This window comes from Myotis myotis, unplaced genomic scaffold (assembly GCF_014108235.1).
Source record: "Myotis myotis isolate mMyoMyo1 unplaced genomic scaffold, mMyoMyo1.p scaffold_m19_p_17, whole genome shotgun sequence".
Lineage (NCBI taxonomy): Eukaryota > Metazoa > Chordata > Mammalia > Chiroptera > Vespertilionidae > Myotis > Myotis myotis.
The window spans coordinates 8351231-8363938 of NW_023416321.1; the positions used below are offsets into that span (position 1 = coordinate 8351231).

The 12708-nt window shown below is 38.2% G+C and overlaps 1 protein-coding gene across 2 annotated transcripts in view; it reads left to right on the plus strand.

The window, feature by feature from the left end:
• Positions 1-12708, plus strand: part of IKZF3 (IKAROS family zinc finger 3) — a 77207-nt gene that overhangs the window by 22574 nt on the left and 41925 nt on the right. Inside the window, exon 3 of one of the 2 annotated variants that reach the window (XM_036340462.1) lies at positions 1257-1358. In XM_036340462.1, coding sequence (XP_036196355.1) covers positions 1257-1358 — 102 coding nt within the window. The remainder of the gene's footprint in view (positions 1-1256; positions 1359-12708) is intronic. The other variant, XM_036340463.1, reaches the window with a different exon arrangement.

A 12708-nucleotide genomic window follows, 5' to 3' on the forward strand; every position in this document is an offset into this window, starting at 1 on the left:
AAATAACTCATCAATTTAGATCATATAAGTTCTTTGGTATTTTAGGACCAAACCATACCCCACCTACTGATTCGTTTGAAGAAAGACAGTTTTTGTTGAGTAATATAGTAGCTTCTATTTGAACAACTTGAGCTTTTCGCTCTAGAACACTGATCAGCAAACTTTTTTTGTAAAGGGCCAGATAATAAATATTTTAGATTTTCTGGGCCACATATGGCCTCTATTGCAGAAACCTCTTTATATTTTTTACAGCCCTTTAAAAATGTAAAAGCCATTCTACCTCCTGCGCCCATGCAAAGACAGGCCATGGTTAGATTTGGCCCTTGGGCTATAGTTTGCTGACCCCTGCTTCAGAATGAACTATAAACATTTAAAATAATTTATTTCCCCCAAATAACTCCTATGTTTTCTCTGTTGATTAACTCACTTTTTAAATCAAAGTTTATGTTGTACTAAAAATTTTATCACTTAAATGCTGTTTTGTGTTACTGTGAGTTGGTACCATTTTTCTTGTGAGTGTTCTTTTTGGGGTGAGTTTTGATCCTGTTTATCACATTTGTTTTCATGTAGGAATTTTGTTATTTGCTGGGCTGATTCTTTTTAATATATTTTTATTGATTTCAGAGAGGAAGAGAGAGGGGGAGAGAGAGAAACATCAATGATGAGAGAGAATCATTGATTGGCTGCCTCCTGCACGCCCCCTACTGGGGATTAAGCCTGCAACCCAGGCATTTGCCCTGACCTGGAATTGACCTCTGGTTCATAGGTTGATGCTCAACCACTGAGCCACACTGTTCTGGCTCCACATAATTATATTTATAATGTGAACAGAAAAGGAAAATAGGAAGCTTACTCTAAGGAAAGCATCTTTCCAAAATTGGGTTATATTAGTATTTTCAGGCTAAGTATTTCTCATCACTACACATCAACACTTCTTGGTCATAAATAGCAATAACATTCTACCAGATATTGTGAGATATCCCAAAGGAGAGAGAATTTCTGTACAGAAAGAACCTGAGTTCATTTAACTCAGGTGAAAGAAATATTCAAGAAAATCATGTTTAATGGAAAACTGTATGAACCCTGGATATATTTCTAAACCTCAAGAGTTTTCACATATATTGCACTTAGAGTACGCATAAAAGGGATACTATCACTAAGAATTTCTGTGAAGCTGAGATGGGAATCTACTTTATAAATGTTTGTAAAAAATAGTTTAAGTTGACTGCATAGTTAAAATTCTTTTTATCTCCTAGAAGGTCCAGTGATTTTAAATGACTACAATTTAACCAAACCTAATGAGACAGAAAATGTGGACAGTGCAGAATGCCCAACCAATGAAGATGAAGATATGGAAGGTGAGCCATAGTGTACAGACAACTAATGGTTATAGATATGGTTAAAACTTAATATGAAGAAGAAATGAGGAATTCTCCAAGGAAAACTTGTATTTGTGGATTGATTTGGGAGTAATTCGATTTTATTCAGTTTACAAGTATTTGCATTTAATAATTTGCTATATAGGTTATCAGAAAATTTTGAGAATTTAAGGTATTTATTCAGTATTCAAGTTATACTAACTTTTTAAAGTGTTATTTTTACTCCTTTTCACTATAAAAACAATACATATTCATTATAGAAAGATTTGTCTGGGGTGTTTTCCAACACCAACAACCAATTCTTCAAATCTTAGACACCAGCTGGGAATCCAAAAATTCAATTATCATACTAACTCCTGGAGTTAATGCTGAACCCACAGGTTAAGGGATCGGTTTCACAGACTGTTCTCACTTCAGACACAAGTTGTAAGTACCAGATCCCCTGGTTACCTGCACTAATTCTAGCTTGGCTACCAATTCAGGGTTTTCCACAAACCTCCCTCAGGTTTGATAAGTTGCTAGAACGATTCACAGAACTTAAGAAAGCACCTTTCTTTCTATAGCCAGTTAATGATAAAGGATACAACTCAGGAACAGGCAAATGGAGCAGGGTATGGTGTTGGAGAGTTTCCATGCCCTCTGGGCATAACACTCCCACAACTTTGATGTGTTCACCAACCCAGAAGCTCTCTGAATCTCATTGTTCAAAAGTTTTTATAGTGCTCAATCTATAGCCCCTTCTACTCTTCCTGGTGGTTGGTGGATGGGGCTGAAAGTTCCAATCCTCCAGTCACTTGGTCTTTCTAGTGACCACCCCATACTGAGGCAATTTAGGGTCCCCACCCTAAGTCACCTTAGTAGCATAAACTCAGGTGTGAGTGAAAGGGGCTTGTTATGAATAATAAAATATACTATCACTCAGGAAATTGCAAGGGTTTTAGTAACTCTGTGCTAGGAATCTGAGACTAAGACCAAATATATTTTTGTATTATACCACAGGACACCCTCTGGTCTTTGACCATGAATCTCTTATAGCAAAAGGATCATAAAGGTCAAGAGATCCTGGAATAGGGGAGGAAGAAACTTGCCTCTTGCCTTCAGGGTTCTTTCAACTGTTCTAATAATTAAACCTATAGGATGCAGGCTAACCAGAGAAAATAACTAAATCTAATTACGTTCATCTGTATGGGGACCCCACATTGAGAGGTTCAGAGACAAAAAGGGAAAACGAGGTATATATGACATTCTGAGCTAAGGATGAGGTAAGATACCTCAGGACTTCAGGGGATCTTAAACAATCAATGTTCCAATTGTCAGTTCCAATTCTCTATGAAAATATTATTATGAGCAGGCTACCTCTCTGTCCATTGGTTGACATGGGCTGTATGCCTTGGTCTGAAGAAATATGACTTGGCAGTCCAAATTGGTGCAATGGCTCCTGTTTCAGTTCTTTTTTAGTACTCTGACCATTTGCATCTACCACCAGGTAAGCGAAGTCTAATCCAGAGTCAATGCTTATTTTGTCAAAAACCCATTTGTAGCCCTTTTGGGGGTACTGCCATTGGTTCCGTATAATCCACTTGTCAGCTATGTGGCGGGCCTTCTTCCTGAGGAATCTTACCCATAGTCATCTGCAGCCTCTGTATCACTTGTTAATAGAACAGTTTGGTTGGCATTCTGAGCCTCAGAGGGTAAAAAAGGAATATGTCCAGATTCACCTCTCTTCATTTCTGTGGTCCTCAAATGTCTACTTATTTCATGAACCCAAGTGGCCACCTTAAGCAAGTACATTGCAATATTCACTCATTGGTTCTATTCACCTTTTCAAACCTGGAAGGGGGTTCTTCTGATGGGTATTGACATGCCCTACTTTAATGCACCCATCATATTCCCACAGTGATTTCCATAAGGCAGTGCCTCATATGGGCATCCTTTAATAGACCAAGTTTTCATTGTCCTTCCGCATAGCCACATAGCCAGACTATTGGCCAGGCTATTGGCCTTGACCCATGAATTCTCCTGGTTCATAGGTTGATGCTCAACCACTGAGCCACATCAGTTGGGCTATATATGTGTTTCTTAAAGGAAAAAAGAAAAAAATGTTTCTTGGGATCTTTTGTCTTAGATACTTAAGGGATCAAGTAATAGAGTTCTATGTCTAAAACTTCTGAGATTCAAATCACAGCTTCAACTAACATTCCAGCTCTGCCTAGCTATACTTTAATTTGTTCTAGTTCTTAACCACAGAGACTGAAAAATGCTGCCTGGCACAGGATGTGGTCATTTGTGCTGAGGAAAGGCATATGGTGTTGTACCAGCTTTATGCAATTTCTTGAAGGTGACATCCATGGAGCCACACTCAGAATGAGGCAAATAACTACCATCAGCTTGCATTTTTCTGAGTTAGGGTTTCTTAGTTCTGGTAGGTAATGCCATTAAGTATATGTTTGAAATGATGATCCCTATACAACATTTGGTCTGAAAATTTATAATTTATGTTAGAATTTGCTCTGGGTTCAGAGATAGCAATGAGTTTTATATTCTCAAGTAGTTGGGCCGGTGAGGGAGGAGGACAGATTAAATACCCACAATAAAAAAAGAAACCAAATAATTTCTATTCAACAGTAGGAATTTAAAACAAATATTGTGAAAACCCATCTGGTTCTAGGAATCCATACAATAGTTTGCAGCCTCTGAATTAGACCTGTTCCAGAAATGCTTCTAAGAAGAAAAGAGAGATTCAGCTCATGTGATCTACTTGTTTTGGGTCATTTTCAACTGCTGTAGCTGCCTTTGCTATTTCTATCACCTTACCTCTAATACATGTCAATGGATTGATGGAATATCTGTGAGTTTTTCTCAGTTATTAGGGCTCTGGGAGTGTCATACAGTACTTGGTATAAACTAGAAGGTATAATCAACCATTCTAAATAATTTGGGAGAGAAGAAATGGTTCTTCTTTCTAAGCCTGATTTAGGTTAACTTTAGTGTTGAAAAAGTAATCCATTATTTCATGATTAAGCTCCAAATTGATTACTGTATTATTAATGTTGGCATTTAATCTGGGTCACATACATTTGCAACAGGTTATAACCAGGCCTCTGCCTTTTATTTTATTTTATTTTTAAATATATTTTTACTAGAGGCCCGATGCACGAAATTCATGCAAGAGTAGGCCTTCCTTCGCCTGGCTGCTGGCACCAGCTTCCCTCTGGCACCCGGGACCTGGGCTTCCCTTGCAGCCGGAAGGACATCTGGTCTAATTAGCATATTATACTTTTATTATTATAGATTGATTTAAGAGAGGAAGGGAGAGGGAGAGAGAGACAGAACCATCAACAGGCCCCTGCCTTTTAAAAAAACAATAATATGAACAGTATATTTAAATTATACACGCTAAATTATAAAATAATAGAATTGAAAAGTAGGTGGTGTGGCTCACTGACTTAGCGTCAACATATCAACCAGGAGGTCACAGTTCAATTCCCTGTCAGGGCACATGCCTGGGTTTCAGGCTTGATCCCCAGTAGGGGGCGTGCAAGAGGAAGTTGGTCAATGATTCTCATCATTGATGTTTCTCTCTCATCATTAATGTTTCTCTCTGTCTTTCCCTCTCCCTTCCTCTCTCTGAAATCAATAAAAGCCATTTGAAAAAGAGAGAGAGAAATGCAGTTATGGGCTGCATAACTAAGGTAGAACCTTAGCTTTTTATTTTAGTCTTTCTTCCTCTGAAATTGGATGCTCATCTTTGCCATTTCCCACTTAGAATATGGAAGGAAAGATTCTGTCCTGGCATGTATGTTTTGAAGTTGTGATTCTACATGCATATGCTGGTGGCATTACTTTTCTATCTTTGAATAATTAGGGAATATTTATTTGGCTACTAACTCCCTGCATTGAACACTCTACTGGCCCCATTTTCAGCAGCCCCCTGCCAACCACCATTCCTTTCTGCTTACACTTGCAGTTTGTTCTGGAGATGCTACGGGGCAAAAAGTACACCATGTACCTCACTATCCATCAGCATCAGCTATTTACCCTAAGTTGTACATTTACCCTTTGTTTAGTTTCATAGGGCTTCTACAACAAATGACCACAGTGGCTTAAAACAACAAACTTTATTCTCTTACAGTTCTGGAAACTAGGAGTCCCAAGCAAGGTGTAAGCACAGTCATTTTCCCCTAAAGCAGCAGTCGCCAACTGGTGGTCCGTGGACCACTGGTGGTCCATGAGATCCGAAAGGTTGGCAACTGCTGCTCTAAAGGCTCGCCCTTTACAGGCTCTAGGGAAGAATCCTTGTCTTTTTCTAGCTTCTGGTAGCTTCTAATATCCTTGGTGTTCCTTGGCTTGTAGCAGCATAACTCCAGTCCCTGCTTCTGTCAGCACATGGTCTTCTTCCCTGTCTTCTCTTCTTGTAGGGACACCTGTCATTGGATTAAGGGCCTGTCCTAATCCAATGTGACTTCATCTTAACATTGACCTTATTTCCAAATAAGGACACATTCAGAGGTTCCTGACAGACATTAATTTGGGGGGGATATTCAATGCTAGTACTATATCCTTCATCTCCCAAATTTTTACAACTGAATATAAAATATACCTGGTACTCATGAAATAGATTTCTTTTTAATTAATTGTACAGTGGTGATCAATTAGTGTATTTGTTTAAGTACTTTTGTTGTATAAGAGTTAGGATAGTACCTAATTCCATGAGAAAAGTTGAACTTGATAATTTTTTGAAAGGCCTTGCATTTTCTCTCTTGCAATACCTTATGTGAAGCTTAAATCAAAGATAAGAACTTTCATTAGAAAGTGTGCTCAAAAAATTTTTCCCTCTTAGGAGATAAAGTTCCCATCTTCAGTAGCTTTCCATGTAAGAGTCTCAATCTCTTTTGAGGTGTACAACTTTTTTGCACTCATGAGAAATACAAATTACTTTGATGCTTCTGAAAGGGGAGAGAAAAAAACAAGCCACATTTGCGGTTTATGGATGCTAATTACTGCTACATTCAGATGTGTGAAGGAGGGGCCTATGGCTGGAGCGAGCTGGGAGAGACCAAGTAAGCCTCGCCTAGGCGCTCACTGAGGTTCCAGCGGTACTGCTCATACACGCAAATATATGCTTCAAAAGGAAGTGCCGTTTTTTATCAAAATATTACATCTCTCAAGCCCAGATCAAGACCTGTCGCTCATGGGATGCAGGGGTTATCTTACAAAATCAGCAGTACTTTGCTGCAGCAGTTCACTCACAGGGGATTTCTGTAAGTACTCACAATGGCAGAGAGGCGTTATGGCTTCTACTGTGTCAACGGGTAAGTTCTGTTGGTGATAAAACCCAGACACTTCTCCTTGAATCTTTTAAACAAAAAACATCATATTAGAATTTTTCTTAACCAAGCTGTATAGCACAGTGAACTACAAGGAACTTACAGGAAGATATTTGGCATCTGCCAAAGAGAAAGGGATTGCTATAAAGGTTGACAGAAAAATGGGCCTTTCCGCTGTCCTTAGTGGGTCTTCTGAGACTCTTCCCCTCCTTTTGCTTTTTTTTAACTGTGGAGCAGTAGTACTGGTGCCTCCTAGCAGTGAAACAAGATGAGTATGAAATAAAATGGATTCCAGTCCAGTTGGTTAGCGGTATATGAAATACCTATATGTGCCTGCTAACTTGCCTAGCATCAGTTCTTGCCAAGTGAGTTTTTCTGCTCCAAGTTTGAAACCAGTCATCATCCTGGGCCATTGTATACCGTGGTGCAATTTGGTAACCACATGAAGGCACTCTGCTAAGAGATAAGTGAGGAGTCCCAATGATGTGCCACAGTCAGCTCATAATCCATTGTTAAATTTTCAGGAATTTTGTGAGCTGGCTGACTTCATGTTGGTAGCTTGAAATAGGCCATGGTGTTTATACCACTGACACCAGCAAATGCTACAGAAAAAAAGCCCGTCCTCCACTCTTTGATTTGTAAGCATTTACCAGCGCACCATTGGACTGAGGAATGAAATCGTTCTGGCTCACCAGGTCATCGTTTTTCATAATTTGTCAGAGAGGCTTTTTTTTTTTCTTGTAATTTGCATGAAGGAGAATAGTTTTGGAGATCAGATGAGTATATGAGTTCTTTCCACAAAAAGGTAGATAGGATTCAAAAATTTCATCTTTAAATATGGAGGTCACATTATTGTAAATTTAATTAAATATAGGAGTTTGGGCTAGATACTATTACAAAAAGCATAAAGCAACAGCGGTGAAGTTTAGACTAGACACAATTGACCATACATTAAATTTAAAAAGTCCCAAGTGATCATGAGGCAGTCACTTCCCACCGAATCCCATGGCATAAGAATTTTAGCTTGCTCCTGTCAGAGACGGGAGGAGCAGAGGACAACTGGAGGCAATCACCATTCCTGTTGGATCCAAATCCATACATACTGCACTGTGGCAGGGTCTCACTGTACTTTATTGTTTACCAAAGAGTTGATGAGGTGGCAAGGACAGAGTCTTTTTTAGTCTTATTCTTTTATGCTATAGTTTGGGGTACACAGTAAAAGCTCAGTATTTCTTCTTCTCTCTGCCTTTCTACCCAGCCATTTATCCATTCATCCCCTGCATTGTTCCTATTGCTCACTAAATCATTGTCGGTTACATAAAGTGAAAAAGAGCATATTGTGTACATCTTGACAGTGTGGTCTTTTTTAAGCAGTGTTCTTCAACCTGGGATAAATGGAAGACTTTCCAAGGATTACATGAACGTGGATAATTTTAAGAGAATTAATTGCCAGGTCTTCAATTTCATTATGTGTTCTTTCCTAAAACTCTCTGCCCAATAAGGCTGGTGTAGTTAAGGTTCTCCTTTCTGTCCTCCCCTTTCACAATGATCCTTCTCCACTCTATAAAGAAAGGCGTATCTCTTACTTATTTGCCATGAAATGCTAGTATACATACTTCCAGGATGCCAAAAAAAGGGTCAATTGGATAATTCCTTTAATAAAAAACTTTCATAAATGCATCTCCTTTCATCCATCTCATTCAAGAGATACATTCCCCAAATTTTTACTTTTTATATTTAATAATTATTGATCAAGATTTGTAATATACCTATATTTTATCAATTGTATGCTAATAATTATAATAATAACTCAATCCAGAAGAAATTTTCTAACAGAATGTCATGGTAACAAAAATATTTTTAATTTATATATATTGTTGTTGTAGAGACATGTGACAGGATTAACAATAGAAGATGCAAGCCTAAAAGAATAATAGATATGGATAAAATTCTATGAGGAAATTGAAATAAAAATTTAAGAAAATTTATGATTAAAAAAACTTATGTATTTTTAAATTTGTGATGGAGTAGATCAAATCACTAAAATGTATATTCCATTAGATACATTTGAAAGGGTGCAATAACAATTTAAACCATCATTATTTATAATAAACAAAAATTGTTTTAGGCCTTTAAAGTTTTTATTCGGGTACCCTTGAAAGAATTTTGAAAAATTTAGTCCTTTAAAGTTTTTATTCGGGTACCCTTGAAAGAATTTTGAAAAATTTTGTTTCTTATACAAAGTAGATATTAAATTGACATCTAAAATTTTTATTATAATCCACAAAAAATTTAAAGGCTAACCATTGTCATATAAAGCATAGCACAGAGGCACCTTCGATTTAAACCTGAGCCTGTTTAAAGGCATAATACAAAGATTCTCACCCTGAGATTTCAAGATTTGAGAAACCTATTAAAACTATGTGAAATTTTGTGTCTATGGGCATGTGTACATTTTTTGGGCAAAGAGTACAGTTCTTAAATGAGGTCTAAAACTCAGAAAAGATGAAAAAGCCCTGACCAAAGTGTATAAGGTCTTAAGGCATCTTAACTTTGCTATTTTTATAATAGTTTCATACGTAATGGACTATAGAATTGCTGCTAACATAACCAATTATGGTTCAGTTTTGTATGGATATAAAATAATATATACTAATTATGAAAAAGTCATGTGGTAGGTACAATCCCCCTTTCTTTAACACTGACCTGAAACCTGTCTTAGAGCAATCTTTTTATTTTGTTCCTTGCTGATTCAAAGCCTTTTCTTTTCTTAATTTTGATGGAAAAAGTTGCAAATGCTTCATCCATAGTAAAATGCTGGATGGAAATTTGGAAAACTTTTGAAAAGAATAGGCATCATCTGCCCTTGACAATTCTGTTATGTGGTTCCTTCCGGCGTCTAATACTCAGTAGTCTAGTAATAGGTTAGCATAGTGTTCAGGCTTAGAAATAGGAAAATTACATTTGGAAATTACAATTCCTTTAATAAAATTCAAATGACAACACAGTAGTATTAAAGCTTTGGATTTTAAAGTGTCACACACATAGATTAATGAAGATGTCAGTGCCAGGCCTAAAGGAGGGCCCTGGTAATCCACCCCTTGGTGTATAACCTTCAAATACCAATAAACAAGATTATCTGGATTTAACATGTGACCTTTCTCATTCTGACTGGTAGGTCCAGATGTTTTCTCATTCAGCTGCCTGGTTGAAATCTGCTTTTTAACCAACAATTGCAATTGGATCTAGATTTGAGATTTCAGGAATGACGGTCTTAAAAACTAGATTTTGCAGTGAGTGATGCTGTCTAAACGGTAACCTAGGGAGACCCATGATTTAATAATTAAAAATAATTTGTAACCTCATGGTAGATATTTCCTGTATTAGTCAGTCTTGATGGCATTAAAGACATTGACAAGATTTGTTAGAACCAACCTTTTCTGCACATGCATCTACAAAAGCAGAAATCCCAGTCATGCCTTTGTTACCCTTTGTTAACCTCAAGGAAGTTCATGGCAGCCCCAGAGCAATAGGAAAGGCTCTTAATTAGCTTCTCTTAAGTCAGTCTAGGCTTGTGGCCATGATTCTGTCACCAAACTTTGGACACAACTTAATGTACCTTTGTTACCTCTCTTCATTGTTTGGAGCCCAGAACTATTTCTGGCTTTTTTGTTAATCCTCACCTAAGGACATTTTTTTCCCATTGATTTTTTTGTTGTTGTTAATCCTCACCGGAGGATATTTTCTCCATTGATTTTTTTAGAGAGTGGAAGGGAGTGGGAGAGACACACAGAGAGAAACATTGATATGAGAGAGACACATCAATTGATTGCCTCCTCCATGCACCCCAACCAAAAATGGGGATCAAATCTGCAACCCAGGCATGTGCCCTTGACTGGGAATCAAATCCACAACCCTTTTGGTGCATGGGCCGACTCTCTAACCATGTAGCAACACTGGCCAGGGCTCTGGCATTTTTATATGAACTGTTCCTTGCTCATTATCACCTTGAATTTCTGATTCTAGTCCTTCAGGTTATACATGCTTCTCTCTCTGAGACTGTGTAGAAAATATAATTTATTTTCTTATGAGAGCCTCAGTGAACCCTCAGAGAACTTCCCCGTGGACTTTACTACTGTTGTCCAGGACAGTGCTCATTAATTAAATAATAAAGCCTAGTAAAGCATACTAAATTATTAACAATAGAAAGTGAGGCCTAAAAGCACATAAAAAGACATATAAAGCACAAAATATTGCAAAGGAGTAATATAATTAGAAAACTATGGATATTTATAGATTTTAGAACAATTTAGAAAGAGCAAAAATCAGTAATTACTTAGGTGTTCTCTGAAGTTGATAATAAAATAATTAAATGTGGGAGATGTCCTGAGGCCAGTTCTTTTACAGTTGATTATTTCAGCCTGCACTGTGTGTTGTTGTTTTTTTAATCTTCATCCAAGGAATGAGGATATTTTTTCCATTGATTTTTAGAGGGAATGGAAGGGAGGGGGAGAAGAGAGAAATCCTATATAATAAAAGGCTAATATGCAAATTGTCCCCGTGGGAGTTCAACTGGGAAACCAGGAGTTCGATCTCTCACTATGATGTGCGCTGACCACCAGCGGGTAGTGCGGAACATGACGGATGACCAGCAGCAGCAGCGGGGCACTGAGGGAGTGAGGGAAGGAGGAGACAGGGAGGCGGAGAACCTGATCAACCCTGATCACTGGCCAGGCCTAGGGACCCTACCTGTGCAAGAATTTCGTGCACTGGGCCTCTAGTATTTATATGAGAGAGACACATTGATGGATGATTGGTTGCTTTGGGATTGATCCTGCAACCCAGTTTTATTACCTTAACCACGTTCCCAATGCTCTAACCACTGAACCACACTGATCAAGGTTGCACTCTGTGTTTTTTAACATAACACTCTTTGAAAAGGGCATGAAATCAGTTGTATAGGACCGAAAGGAGTTAAAGATAGTCTTATGAGGATTTATCATATGGAAGTAGCTCAAAAGGCTACACTTATTATGATGTTTCTTGTAGTAGTGGTGAATGAGTAGCCGAACTCTCAAGACAGAGTCAGTATCAGTATAACTAGCTATAAGTTAGGTTTTCTAAATCCTTTTAGGGGTCTTTTTTAAAAAAACAGCTTTAATCCTATATAATAAAAGGCTAATATGCAAATCGACCAAACGGTGGAACGACTGGATGCTCAATGCAGGAACTGCCCCCTGGTGGTCAGTGCGCTCCCACAAGGGGAGCACCGCTCAGCCAGAAGCGGGGCTCATGGCTGGTGAGCACAGCGGCAGTGGCAGGAGCTCTCTTGCCTCCACAGCAGTGCTAAGGACCCACAGGGAGCGGGCCTACGCTGGCAGGCGGACATCCCCTGAATGGTCCCAGACTGGGAGAGGGCACAGGTCAGGCTGAGGAAACCCCCTCCCCCCAGTTCACGAATGTCGTGCACCGGGCCTCTAGCGTGGTTATAACTTGCATACCTGTAAGTGTTCAATTCAGTGATGCTCAGTAAATTTATAGAATTGTGCAACTAGTGCTATGTTTTAAAACATTTCTTTCACCTGTTTGCAGTCAATCCCTATTCTTGCCCCTCTGCCCCAGGCACCCACTACTCTGATTTATGTCTCTATAGATTTACTATTTCTGGCTATCTCTTGTAAAAGGAATAATAACAATGTGTAGTCTTTTGCTTCTGACTTCTTTTCATTTAGCATGTTTTTTTACGTTTATCAGGTTGTTGCATGTATCAGGATTTTTTTCTCTTTACTTCTGAATAGTATTTCATCATATTGGCATAGATTTTGTTTATCAGTTCACCAGCATTCTGATTGTTTCCATTTTTTGGTTCTTATGAATAATCCTGCTGTGAACATTTGTGTACAAGTCTTTGTGTGGACATATGTTTTCATTTCTTTTGAGTAGATAGCTAGCAGTGGAACTACTGGGTTGTATGGTCAATTTATGTTTACTTTTGTACGAAA